At 56.8% G+C, this 12514-nt stretch overlaps 4 protein-coding genes across 4 annotated transcripts in view; 2 read left to right on the forward strand and 2 right to left on the reverse strand.

Moving 5' to 3' along the window:
• The window catches only part of VOLCADRAFT_94292 (uncharacterized protein), a gene marked incomplete at both ends in the record, with an annotated part of 9623 nt that extends 8225 nt beyond the window's left edge, over positions 1–1398 (forward strand). Inside the window, one exon of the mRNA XM_002953414.1 lies at positions 1372–1398. Coding sequence (XP_002953460.1) covers positions 1372–1398 — 27 coding nt within the window. The remainder of the gene's footprint in view (positions 1–1371) is intronic.
• A 1284-nt stretch (positions 1399–2682) lies between these two features.
• On the reverse strand, positions 2683–4269 carry VOLCADRAFT_94293 (uncharacterized protein; the record flags this gene model as incomplete). Its single annotated transcript, XM_002953509.1, has 2 exons — positions 2683–2701; positions 3746–4269. The coding sequence occupies 2 exons, from the start codon at positions 4267–4269 to the stop codon at positions 2683–2685; spliced, it is 543 nt and encodes a 180-aa protein (XP_002953555.1).
• Positions 4270–6902: 2633 nt separating this feature from the next.
• On the forward strand, positions 6903–9921 carry VOLCADRAFT_94294 (uncharacterized protein; the record flags this gene model as incomplete). Its single annotated transcript, XM_002953415.1, has 8 exons — positions 6903–7040; positions 7449–7506; positions 7615–7646; positions 7855–7926; positions 8332–8569; positions 9186–9274; positions 9340–9542; positions 9918–9921. 8 exons carry the CDS (start codon positions 6903–6905, stop codon positions 9919–9921), a joined length of 834 nt encoding a protein of 277 aa, XP_002953461.1.
• A 1105-nt stretch (positions 9922–11026) lies between these two features.
• VOLCADRAFT_105987 (uncharacterized protein) overlaps positions 11027–12514 on the reverse strand; it is a gene marked incomplete at both ends in the record, with an annotated part of 8052 nt that continues 6564 nt past the window's right edge. Inside the window, 3 exons of the mRNA XM_002953510.1 lie at positions 11027–11356; positions 11575–11652; positions 12107–12187. Coding sequence (XP_002953556.1) covers positions 11027–11356; positions 11575–11652; positions 12107–12187 — 489 coding nt within the window. The remainder of the gene's footprint in view (positions 11357–11574; positions 11653–12106; positions 12188–12514) is intronic.

The raw sequence follows: 12514 nt of genomic DNA on the forward strand, positions 1-12514 counted from the left end.
CTTCCTCCCCTGCGGCCCCCCAGCCCAACGCCGTCCTCCCCTGCGCCCCCCTAGCCTAACGCCGTCCTCCCCTGCGGCCCCCTAGCCCAATGCTGTCTTCCCCTGCGGCCCCCCTAGCCCAACACCGTCCTCCCCTGCGGCCCCCTAGCCTAACGCCGTCCTCCCCTGCGGCCCCCTAGCCTAACGCCGTCCTCCCCTGCGGCCCCCCAGCCCAACGCCGTTCTCCCCTGCGGCCCCCTAGCCCAACGCTGTCCTCCCCTGCGGCCCCCTAGCCTAACGCCGTCCTCCCCTGCGGCCCCGCCTAGCCTAACGCCGTCCTCCCCTGCGGCCCCGCCTAGCCTAACGCCGTCCTCCCCTGCGGCCCCCCAGCCCAACGCCGTCCTCCCCTGCGGCCCCCCAGCCTAACGCCGTCCTCCCCTGCGGACAGCACATTTTTTTCTCGCCGCCTTCACTACTTTTTCTACACCTACTAGTTTACGGTTTGGCTAAAATATTTCTGGCTGCTTAGGTAGGTAGGACTTCCAACATCTACGTCAATTCTTCATCCCGAGGTTACAGTCGTCATCCCGAGGTTACAGTCGTCACAGTCGCCACGGACGCCTTTCGGTCAGTTCTTTCGGTTGCTACTATCTTGCCCTGGCAGCAGCTTCAATCGCGTGTGGTTCGTCTTCCTCCCCTGCGGCCCCCCAGCCCAACGCCGTCCTCCCCTGCGGCCCCCTAGCCTAACGCCGTCCTCCCCTGCGGCCCCCTAGCCCAATGCTGTCTTCCCCTGCGGCCCCCCTAGCCCAACACCGTCCTCCCCTGCGGCCCCCTAGCCTAACGCCGTCCTCCCCTACGGCCCCCCTAGCCTAACGCCGTCCTCCCCTGCGGCCCCCCAGCCCAACGCCGTCCTCCCCTGCGGCCCCCTAGCCTAACGCCGTCCTCCCCTGCGGCCCCCTTGCCGTACGCTGACCTGCCCTACGTGGACGCTGCGGGGGGCGGATGAGGGAATGGCGGCGCTGCGCTTGGCGGCGCAGGGGAGGGCGGTGTTGGGCTGGGCGACGCAGGGGGGGGGCGGCGCTGCGGGGGCCGGATGAGGGAAGGGCGGCGCTGTGCTGGGCGGCGCAGGGGAGGGCAGCGTTGCGCTGGGCAACGCAGGGGGAGGCCGGCACTGCGGGGGGCGGATGAGGGAAGGGCGGCGCTGCGCTGGCGGCGCAGGCGAGGGCAGAAGGGAGGGCAGATGGGAGGGGAAGGGAGTCCTTGATGTGTTGGAGTACAGCACATAGACAATGGCAAAAGCCATCACCAATGACAATAACTCAACCCAAAAGGCCCCTGTCATATTTAAAATTTAGCCGGTGGCTCCCCCCTGGTTTCACTTGACATTCACAGACAAGACATTTTCAGTTCCACACCTAAACGGCTATCTGCAGTCACACACAACCTGCAGAGGCTGCCGGTTTGCCAGGCTTTGCCGGTGATGCAAACGCGCGATTTTAAGGAATGATGATGGGCCGTTACAAATAAGCCTTTGCTGCAATAGCTTTTTGCTTACATAGCGCACATGAAATGTTTCACAGGCCATCGAGAAGCCTAAACAAGTCTATCCTTCTGGTGTACGACCGAGCGTTGAAGTGTTTCCTGGATAAGCCTTATGGCCTCGCAAAGTATTGCGCACATCCACGGTTAATGCCAGCTCGCAAAGCAGCATATATAGGGGTGCTTTGCGCCCTGGTATGCACGCTATTAACCCACACACCCTGCACCCTCGTGACGTGCACCCTGCACGGATCTGCATTCAACTACCGCTTGGAGTGATGCCCCAACCGCACAATCAGCACCTCCAAGCAGCAACACACAAAGTTCAAGCAAGGGCCAAGGCACTGCAAAATAATGTGTGGTGGCACTGCGTTGTATCCTCTGTAGATGCTGTGCATGTACATGAGCATTATTGCTTGTGTGACCCATGGGCTTCTCTCCATGCGGACGCGGACGCGTGTATGTATGTATGTATGTATATGTATGTATGTATGTATGTATGTATGTATGTATGTATGTATGTATGTATGTATGTATGTATGTATGTATGTATGTATGTATGTATGTATGCAGTGTTTATTTTTTTGGTAATATATTACTTTTTTGGGAATAAATGGGGGTCTGAGCCTGGAAGAAATGGAATAATTGGTCAGTTGGCCGTACTGGTTCATTACTTCGGCCATAAGTCGCCCCAAATGCCTTCTCCACAGATAAAGCTGAACATCTGGAGCTTATACACTATTTATATATAAAATATTTGATGATATCACCATGAGACGGCCCGCTGTTGCATTCAACTTAGGTCAACGGGGCATTCGTTCATTCTTGACCAAAGCAAAGGGCTCAGAAAGTCCGCAGACGCAATGCCCCAAACATTTAGAAGAAGAATTAGATAATAGAGAAGACAAGGATAGGCACTTCGTAGTTGCCGCTCATGAAGTCAGTGAATCCAGCGATTTGAGCGAAGTCGGCGGCTGGTGCAATGCAGTGGTGTTGATGGTGCCGACAGTGTACATATATATAACTTCGCCTTCGCGTGCTCACGACGTTTATGGACAGTCAAAGTGGCTCCGCGCCCTGCTCACAGAGACACTGGCGCAAATGCAGTTAGGTGCACAGAACGATGGTGGTACGGCATGTGTGTTTCCAGACGTCAGGTGTTGTTTACAGCACACCGTACAGCCTTTGAGGGGGGGGTCTGGGGGGGGTCTGGGGGGGGCGCAGCCCCCCCCAGCGACTATACAAAAAGGAATTGTATCTGCAAGAAACACCCAGTTTATTACTCTAGGGTATTAGGCCCCAAACGAAAAAAAAACACTGTATGTATGTATGTATGCCGCCTCTTCCCCTACATGCTCAAAACATGCGTGGAAGACGACAACACCAGATCACCACGATAAATCAGTTATGTCGTTTGTGGAGGCATCCTCGATTTGGAATATTGTAAAGGTATCATTCTCTACCGGCCTCTTCCGTTGTCCCCCTTTCCTCCCCAGCACCCCACACCCCCTCTTTTTCCCCTCCCTGTTCCCTACACTTGCTTTGCCTGTACCTCTGATGATTGATGAGATGCATCATATGATCCGGCACTCAGCTCTCAGCAAAATGTTTGACCGACATGAGTGGGGCCCCTATCATAACCATGCACATCTCCTACCATTCCTCCACCGTTTGCTCCTACCAACCCACTACACTACACAACGTACCCCCCCCACACACATGGCTCCACTACTGCCAGGTCTTCCCTCCTCCCCATTGCTATAGGTCTTCTCCTCTTTACACATCTTCCCCCTCTCCCCCATGGGTGCCATCACACCACCCATCAGCATGGCCTTGCTGCTATCTTTTATCATTCTGCTTTTGCTTGCACAGCTGCTGTTGCTGCTGTTGCTGCTTCTGCTGCTGCTGCTGCTGCTGCTGCTGCTGCTGCTGTCGCTGCTCCTTCTGTAGCTGCTTCCGTTGCTGCTTCTGCAGCCGCTGCTGTTGCTTCTTCAGCCGCTGCTCCTGCTGCTGCAGCCGCTGCACCTGCTGCTGCAGCAACTGCTGCTTCTGCTGCAGCCGCTCCTGCTTCTGCTTCTGCTTCTGCTGCCAATGCCGCCACACAAGCCCTGTCTCCTCCTCGTTGCTGCTGGGGTCACCATGATCATCACCCCCGCAGGTCCGTAGTATGTGCTGGCCCATGCTGCACTTCTGTTTCTTGGACAATGATGCTTGAATTCCCCCTGACCCGAGGTGTGGTCGCTTGCCTGGAGTTTCGTTGCAACTGTGGCAGCGCTTGCCAAGCCTCAACAGCTGTGGTGGCTGCTGCACTGGCAGTCGTCGTGGCAGCAGCAAGGGTGGGCACATCAATTGGCTGCCGTTGATGTTGCCATGGCCACTGCTGCAGCTGTTGTTGGCTGGCTGCCTGTGCTGCTGCTGCAGTGGCAGCTGCACTTCCTCCTTGTCATCGTTGTCCTCCTCCTCCGCCTCCTCCGCCTCCTCTGCCTCCTCAGCCTCCTCAGCCTCCTCAGCCTCCTCAGCCTCCTCAGCTTCCTCAGCCTCCTCAGCCTCCTCAGCCTCCTCAGCCTCCTCCGCTTCCTCAGCCTCCTCCGCCTCCTCCGCCTCCTCAGCCGCCTCCGCCTCCTCCTCAGCCGCCTCCGCCTCCTCCTCAGCCGCCTCAGCCTCCTCAGCCTCCTCAGCCTCCTCAGCCTCCTCCTCCTCCGACGGTAGGGCACATGACGCCGTACGACCAAGGTGCATCCGCGTGTGCATTGTCCGTACGTCTGACTTTTTTACTGTGTACGATATGACCCCCTAGTTCGGCGTCGGCATGGCACGATACGAGCTGCATGTACGGACGCTAGCTTTCCGTACGAAGCTGTCGTTTAGTACGCGCAAAACCCCACAGCCATGTAGCAGGTCAGCGGTTGTTGGCCCCCAGGCGTGCGAATGAGGGAGGGAGTGGGGGTGGATACCGCGCCGTTTGCTGTTCCTGCAGTCACTCCCTCTTCCTCTTCCTCGTTGTCATTAGTAGTGGCATTAGTCGCAGCAGCATGCACTTCATCATGCACATCATCATCATCATCGTCATCATCATTGTCCTGCTGCCGACCAGTACTGGCAAGCCACCCACTGGGCATATACATACATACGTGAATTCGCTCCCTCAGAACTGTTTCTGAAACCCTGCCTTGGCCCTGTACGGCGTTGCCGTATCGGCGGTTGCCGCGTTGCTCTTGTTGCGGTGTACTGCATGTTGCGGGTGTTGCTGATTTCACCTTAGACTGTACAATGGAGTTTTTTTCAGCTGTTAAGATCCGAAACATTTGTACGGCACTTTAAAGCGATCTCGTCTCCCGCTGCGCTGACGTGTTTTGCTGTATTCTGTTAGTGAGCTTCAAGCCCCACGCTTGCGACTGTTGTATGAACTTCCTATCCTGGCATTGCGAGCTTCATTGTGCGTGCGTGCATGCGCGGTTTGCGTGCATGTTTAGTTGTGTCTGTTGTGTACATGAATGCGATAATCGAGCGCTTCTCTCTCTCTCCTCTGCTTTGCTCGCTTCGTTTATCGCGTCCACCCTTGCTCTGCTTGGCACCACCCCAGATGCGGTGGGTGGTATGGATCGCGCACAAATCCAATATGGCAAAACATGTCCAGGTTGTACGGCATGTACTGCTTTCTAACCCCCACTGGGACATTAAAACGATTACCACCACTGGGGTTGTGGGTTTGTGTTTATGTGGGTTTGGGCGGATGCTGATTAAGGTCCGAGATTCGCGCGCTGAATTGGTGGCGGCTGCGGATGTCTTTGTCTCTGCGGATGTTCGGTTGATGGTATTCATTTTTAGATGTGACAACGCGAATGTCTTCCATGGGCTCTGAAGCTTCCCACTCTGTAACACCCCATTAGCAACAACGACAACAACGACAACCGGTCAAAGATGGCGCTCCGAAAGCAACTCCGAAGATGTCAGGAGGCGGACAGTTAGTGAATCAGTCACTGTTGGACGATGAAGTTTTCGGAGTCGAAGCAGTGCCTTTTGAGCGTGCACATGCAACCAACGTAAGAGCATAGCTTCTCCAGACTACCTGCACCCCCCACAGTTTTGTCTGCACATTGCCTTCCTGTGAAGGGTTCCTTACCTCCCTCCCGACCCGCGATGATGACGAGGCCGTGTCCGGCGATCTCTCTCTCTCCAGACGAGGCGTGTGAATACCGCGAACAGCCCCACCAAGGGCGTGGTTGCGAGACAAGTGCCGTGGTTAAGCAGTCGCAGTTGAGTCCACTCGGGCCCCACCGGCTCCTCCCCCACCGGGCTCCACCACCATCGCCTCTCGTAGAATGGCCGGATGATGTGAACTGTGCTCGAGGCACACACTGCACCGCACCGCACCACACTGTTGTGCACAAGAAATTCTGCAACATGGAGGGAGGGAGGGAGGGAGGCTGGGCCACCCCGTAGAGGACTGCGGCATCCTCACGACCATCACCAGCAACAGCAACAGCAGCATTATCAGCAGCAACAGCAGGAGCAACAGCAGGAGCAACAGCACCACACCAGCAGGAGCAGTAGCAGGAACACCAGCAGCAGGATTGTCGTACCGTATCCATGCTGCTGGATGCGGGAAAATTTGCCTTTTGAAGATGGAGGAAAAAACTTCCCATGGACTTGTACGAGTGCCGTACAAAACATCTGCCCATGTCAAGCATTTTCTCAGGCACACAAGCCTCGCAAACACACACCGGCCGGAGCTCGGCTTCTCCATCCCAGCTCATCCGGACGCCAATCACATCAATTACGATCTATAATAACCCTTGTGCACCATCGCTAAAGATGCTCTTCCCCCCCAGGCAGCTCAACCCGTCTAGTGGTGTTGTTCACATGTCCGTTTCCGTACTGGTGACTCCGTAAACTTGCCATCATCCGTTCTCCTGTGCATCCCCCAAACCTATTTTACAGAAGTTGAGGAAAAGGGCCCTTCGTAAAAGAGGCACAACTGGCACACACTCAGCCGCGCTGGATTCTCTGGATCCCGCGCTTCCCATACGAAGCCGCAGCCAAATCCGCCGGGGTTTTTAACGGGGTTACTTCTTGAGTGGACGCCGTTCCGTTGTTTCCTAAACGTGATAGGAAGTTGCAACAGGGGGCACTACGGAGTCTTGTGCTTGTGTCCTTGCCATGGCTAACCGTACAGGCGCCGTACGAAGTATCAGTACAAACATTGCGTACGAAACCAATCCTAGATGTAATTTGTAATTGTTTACGATGGGGGGTGCAGCTATTCTCTTTTATTATAACAATAATATAACAATGTCATGGCGTTTTCCCTGAGCTTCGCATCCTAGCTCTGAAGGTGCAGTCCAAATGCCTATTTGTTTGATCTAGCGGATGCCCAAAGAACTATGGCGGACGGTGGAGGATTCTTCCAAGCCAGCGGCTGTGAAACGTGCGGAAATCTCAGCTTTAGTTCCGAGTGGTATCAGGCTTTCGGTGTGGTACTTTGCAATCACTGCAAACGAAATGAGTCACTTATTTCAAAGGTATGCAAAACATGAACGCCTGCTCTGATTTATAAACGTTCGATGCCTAAAAGCGAATGATGCCGGAGCAGGGCAATGCGATGAACCTGTACTGCTTGACTGCGAGAGATTTACAGGGCCTCGGTTGCATAACAAAGGTAAGGAATTGCGATGCCCGGGTGCAAGTTAAGCATTCCTCTTGTGTTAATGCCCTTCCTTTGGTGTCATGTCATCGTAAAAGTTTGTGGGTAGCAGTGCAAGTATCTCTGGACGGGGCATACGCGACGGCAGGGTGCAGCCGTATTTGCGTTCTGGAAGTATGCCGCCAGAACATGCTGCCAACATTTCTCGAAAGAGTGGAAAATACCGGCGCGTGAATCGGTCTTCACCGCTTATTCCGCCTCCCTGTACTCACCCCTCCTAATCCAGGACAACCCCCAGAAGAAAACCTGGAGCGCCATGAAGCTCTACCTTCGGAGGCAGGCGAGTAAGGGCTGCATGCATGAGTGACCCACGGGTCTGTGAACCGTCACGCTCCCTCCTGCTGGAGAGGGACGTCTCCGCCCACATTGCGGATTCTTCCCTTCGCACATAGAGGGCGGTAGAAATGGGCAGTTTCCTAACGCGGTCGGCGTTCGGCGGACAACAACCCGTTGGATGGTCTCCCCACTCGGCTATGTGCTCGTCCCGCTCGTCCCCCGGCCCTACCGGAAAGCGCATGCATATCGTACACTGGAATATTTCCTACGTGAGCATCCTGACCTCAGCCTCGGGACTTGACAGACAGACAGTGAAAGGGACAGACGCACCGGCGGTCGGTCGGTGATGCACGCAGGTTGAGGAGCGGGCGTGCAGGAAGCACGGCGACCTGGACACCGTACGGCAGTTACGTCATGATCGCACTCAGGTGCGCCCGCCGGGGGCCCTCCATCCTGGGGTTGCGCTCCACTGGGGGGTATCCGTACACTCACTGACTGACGTGTGAGACGCAACTGGTGTGTCCCGGGATATGTGAGAGAGCGAGGGGAGGAGGGGAAGGCGAAACATTGAAAAGGAGTCCGTTGCAATGTCCGTTGACGTCCTGTCTAGGATACAATATACGTTTTAAGATACAACAAAGAAGAGGGCGCAATGCCTCCCGTCATGGGGCATCAAAGTGTGCCGCAGGGCATCGTGCTGTGTTTTTTCCGTACATCCACGTGGGAGCAGCGCCCGCTGACATCGCTTTTTCCCTTCCACCCTTGATTCCCCCTTAAACCGGGCGGGGGTGATTTCGGCGTTGGGAACCCCCCTGTTTCGCCGCCTGGCGAAGGCCAAGGCGGAGGGCTGGCTGGCGAAAAGGGCCCGTGGTGGGGGCCCTGCTGAGGATGATGGAGACGAGGAGGAGGTCGAGGGGGAAGACGAAGGAGCGGAGGTTGCGGGCACTGAGCGGGAGGGGGGGGGGAGGGGAGGGGCGACCCGCGTGAAGCTGAGCGCCGTCGCGGCGCGTGTGAGAGCGCGACTGGCTTCGGAGTACGAGTCGGGGGCTGCGGGGCGACAGGCGAATACGGGTGCGTGTGTGTGCGTGCTGACTAGCTGGTGGTGTTGCTGCCTCAGCGACGGCCGCGGTGTCGAGAGCAGGACATATCCGGGGCGTGGAAGGGGCTGAGATGCTGCCTGTCTTGTCCACCCATCAGTTCCAACTAAAGGGCGGATATACTTGTTTTGTAATATGTGTGCGTGTGTGTGAGTGTGTTACACCTCGGTTGCGTTACCCAGATAGAGAGGTGTAGCCGAGCCCAATATTGCAGTAATGCACTTGCACTTTGCGTTTGTGTGGTGTATGTTGGGATAGATAATATCCTTGCTAGTACAGTGTACAATGCTGGGTGCTGGGTGCCATGTATCACAACACGCCGCAGTGCTGTCGGATCGTGTTTCCGGAAGTACCCCCGCACCGCCACTCCGCATGTGGGCATCCACATGCCGTGATGAGGGAAACGGCTGACGAACTGAAGCACGCCTTGCGAACGTTCTTCCATGCGGTCGTAGCTTCCCCAGTTCCCCGGCTCTCAGCCCGGGGGGGGGAGGCTCTGGATCGCGGGTGGGCGGGTGTTGCCGTCCACATCTCTCGCTCTCCCAACTCACTCGGGGTGCTTTCCTCCCCCCTTGCGCGGCCCTACGAAGGAAACAGCAACGCGGGCGGCAGTGTCAGCGGGGCCGGTAGCGGGGGCGGTGCAGGCGGGGGCGATGCCGCTGACGGTGGTGATGTGGAGGTGGAAGTGTTCTGACTCCACCTCCCCCCGGAGACCCCCCCCGGAGTACATCCGCTCTCTCGAAGGTCCTTGAGAGCGCCGACGACATCGTAATGGCCGCCACCGAAGTGGTCGGCTTCAACAGCAAAAGGCGGCATCAGCAGCGGAGGACGACGAGCAGAAGCTGTAGCAGTAGCTCAGGAGGATCAGCTGCAGTAGCAGTAGCAGTCCGAGCACCGGTGGTAGGAAGTCCCAGTCCCAAGTCTTGCTCCAATCCCACCCCCGACAGGTGTGTGTGACTGTGGGGGGGGGCTGTGTGGACCTCTCACCATCAGGGGGCGCGAGGGGGAGGGCCATCTGGGGGGGGGGCGCACCTGCGCTGCCGCAGTAGCAATAGCAGTAGCAGGTAATATTGGGACCCAATGGATACATGCGGCCGCTGAGTGGTGTGGAGGAGCCTCTCGGCGGCCGTTGGCAGTTGTCAGTTGGCACTTTCCGCATGGCTGCGGCGCTGGCTGGCTCCAGGATGCTTTCACCGCCTAGTGTTCATTGTCGGCTCTTCGTACAGCAGTGTTTTCATTTTGACGTCTTCACAGTTGACCCCCCCACATTGCTCACGACCTGGAACCCTTTCCTCCTCCTCCTCCTCCCCCCCCCACCCCAGGTGATCCCCTCCTGAAGTTATGCCGGTACTCGAGGGCTCGAGGCGTGGGGTGTACTCCACTCACGGTGCGGGCTGCGGGCTCTTTGGAGCCTTTCAGGGCCCTATATCTCCGTCGCCGTCGCCCTCTCTCGTCCGCTCGTCCTGCCTACGGCCGACTTCGTTGGGTTCAATCTGTACTTGTAGCCTGGTTGGTGGTTTTGTGTGGTGATTCTTATGCCCTGTAATACCTACTACCACTACTACTACTCTTAAGCCCATTCGGTTGCCATTTCTGTAGCAATCGGCTGGGGCAGGTTCTTTGGTTGTGAAAAAAGGTACAACTTCGCAAACCTTGTGAGAGCAACAATAAGCCCCAAAAGTGCAGTAGGCGGAATGCTGGAACTATGAAGCTGTAGAGTTCGCCCGCTTGCTGGCCAGGGGGGGTGTCGGCGAGGGGGGGATGTGTGGGTCTGTCATTCCTTGTAATTGTATGCTACGTCCAGGCTGGCGGGCATCGAATGAGATTTCGGGGTTATCATAATTCGGGAATCATATGTACGGCAATATATTCTAGGTATCAATGAGTGCACCTGGTACCAACCGTACGGCAGCTGTGAGGTGATACATGGGAGATGTTCCTGGCCGTTGATTGCGTCGTCGTACTTCCGTAATGTCCTTTGTCGATTTTGTGGTGATGCTTTGGATGAGACGTACATGATGTTCAGTTCCGTTCTGTTGTTATGTTTTTGTGGCGGAACGAACTTGACATCCACACCGCTCTGCAGTGCAGTGTGTCTCTATCTCATAGCTCGCTGTTGAATGCCGGAGGCGGAGGGGGGCAGAGAGGACGATGCTGAAACTCATCCCAAAAGCGACGACCGATGACATTGACAATGATCTCTGGAGCACATAATAATAGACTCGGTAAAACCACGCGTGCATGCGAACATCAATAGCATGTAACTTATTTCCCCGTTGCCCGACTACTAGGGGTTCTCAAGCCCCGCCACCGTCCATAGCGCCGCCCAGCTTCAACAAACGAACCAACCTACGCTACCCCAACACATACACACTTACACACACACATACTTACACACATACACACAAACGAACCCGACTCCAGGAAGAAATCACCGAAGCTTCTGCAGCTCATCCAGCTCCTTCGCCCTGGCCACCAGCGCCTGCAGACACCCCTCCAAGCAGCTTTTGAGACCCAGGCGGAAGCGAACGGCCTCGGCCATGTCCCGGGCGCGCAAGTGCGCCGCTGCAGCGCCGGACACCCCCCGCGGCCGCACCACCCAGCCGCCACTGCTCCTTCCACCGCCCTCCCCATCGGCAGTGGCGGTCGTCGTACTGCTGGTGGTTGCCGCGGCAGGGTAGTCGGCTTCCAGGGGTGACAGCGTCGCTGCGGCGGCGGCGGCGGCGGTGTCTAGAGCTGCCGCTGCTAGCAGTTGCCGGTCCTGCAGGAGAGTGCCCCGGGGGGGGGGGAGGAAGGGAGGAGGGGTGACCTCGCCACCTGCCTGTGTGTAATGAATGGCAAACACTCCTGCACGCACAAACAACAAGCAGATCCGTACATTCCGTACAGACAAGACGTACTGTTACACGTATCCCCCGTACATCAGCACTACAGGACTCCTAACGACAGCAACCCGCAGCCGCATTGGTGGATCACCACCTGTTGAATGGTGGTGGGGAAGCCGGAGCTATACAGAGCGGCCACAAGCGCCGCCAGCAGCCGCATCAAGGTGATCTCCTGCGCGTCATAAGGGGGGGGGGCAATGTGTGTGGGGGGGGGGGCCCGGGGGCCCCTCAGACACCGGGGGGGGGCACGGATTGCGTTCTGTTGTGGGGTTGCGATGCTGATGTTGGGAGGTGACCGCCCTCTCTCTGACTTGGGCTGGTCAGTCAGCACTCAGTGGGGGGTAGTTCACCCCGGGGGCCCTATACGTGGCACTGGCGGGCGGGGCACGGTGTGTATGTATGTATGTATGTATGTATGTATGTATGTATGTATGTATGTATGTATGTATGCATGTATGTATGTGTGTGTATGTATGCATGCTACGTACAACACTACACACAACGCCATCCCATGTAACAGAGTTGTACGTCGCTCTGTACGGAGTACGAATAAAGTACCGACAGGTCTCCAGCATACCTGTCTGTCTGTCTGTCTGTCTGTCTATCCCGCTCATTCTGCTACTAACCTGCTGCCGCGCCAGCAGGTTGCCCCAGCCGCCGATCTGATCCACCATCATGGGCGACAGAATCCCGTACCACGTCTTATCCTACCGTACGGCAATGCAGTACAATCCCGAGGGAGAAGGAGGGAGCGTGATGATGTAAGGCGGGTTAGTTTGGAGTTGGCGGTTATGTCGTTGTGAGAGATATCGCCTCACAGGCCGGGCAACGCGGAGCGGGGGTTAGACGTCCCCCTAGGAAAACGAGAGCCGCTGCCACTGCCATTCCCCTGATACTGCGGCTGGTCCCAGGGCGCCCGGCGCAGGGGGGCATTCAGGATTGGGAAAAAAAGGCTGCTGCTGCTGGTGGTGGCGGTGTTGTTGGTGTTGGTGGTGGAGGTGGTGGTGGTGGCGGTGTTGGTGGTGTTGGTGGTG

The sequence above is a fragment of the Volvox carteri genome, assembly GCF_000143455.1.
Source record: "Volvox carteri f. nagariensis unplaced genomic scaffold VOLCAscaffold_36, whole genome shotgun sequence".
Taxonomy (NCBI): Eukaryota; Viridiplantae; Chlorophyta; class Chlorophyceae; order Chlamydomonadales; family Volvocaceae; genus Volvox; species Volvox carteri.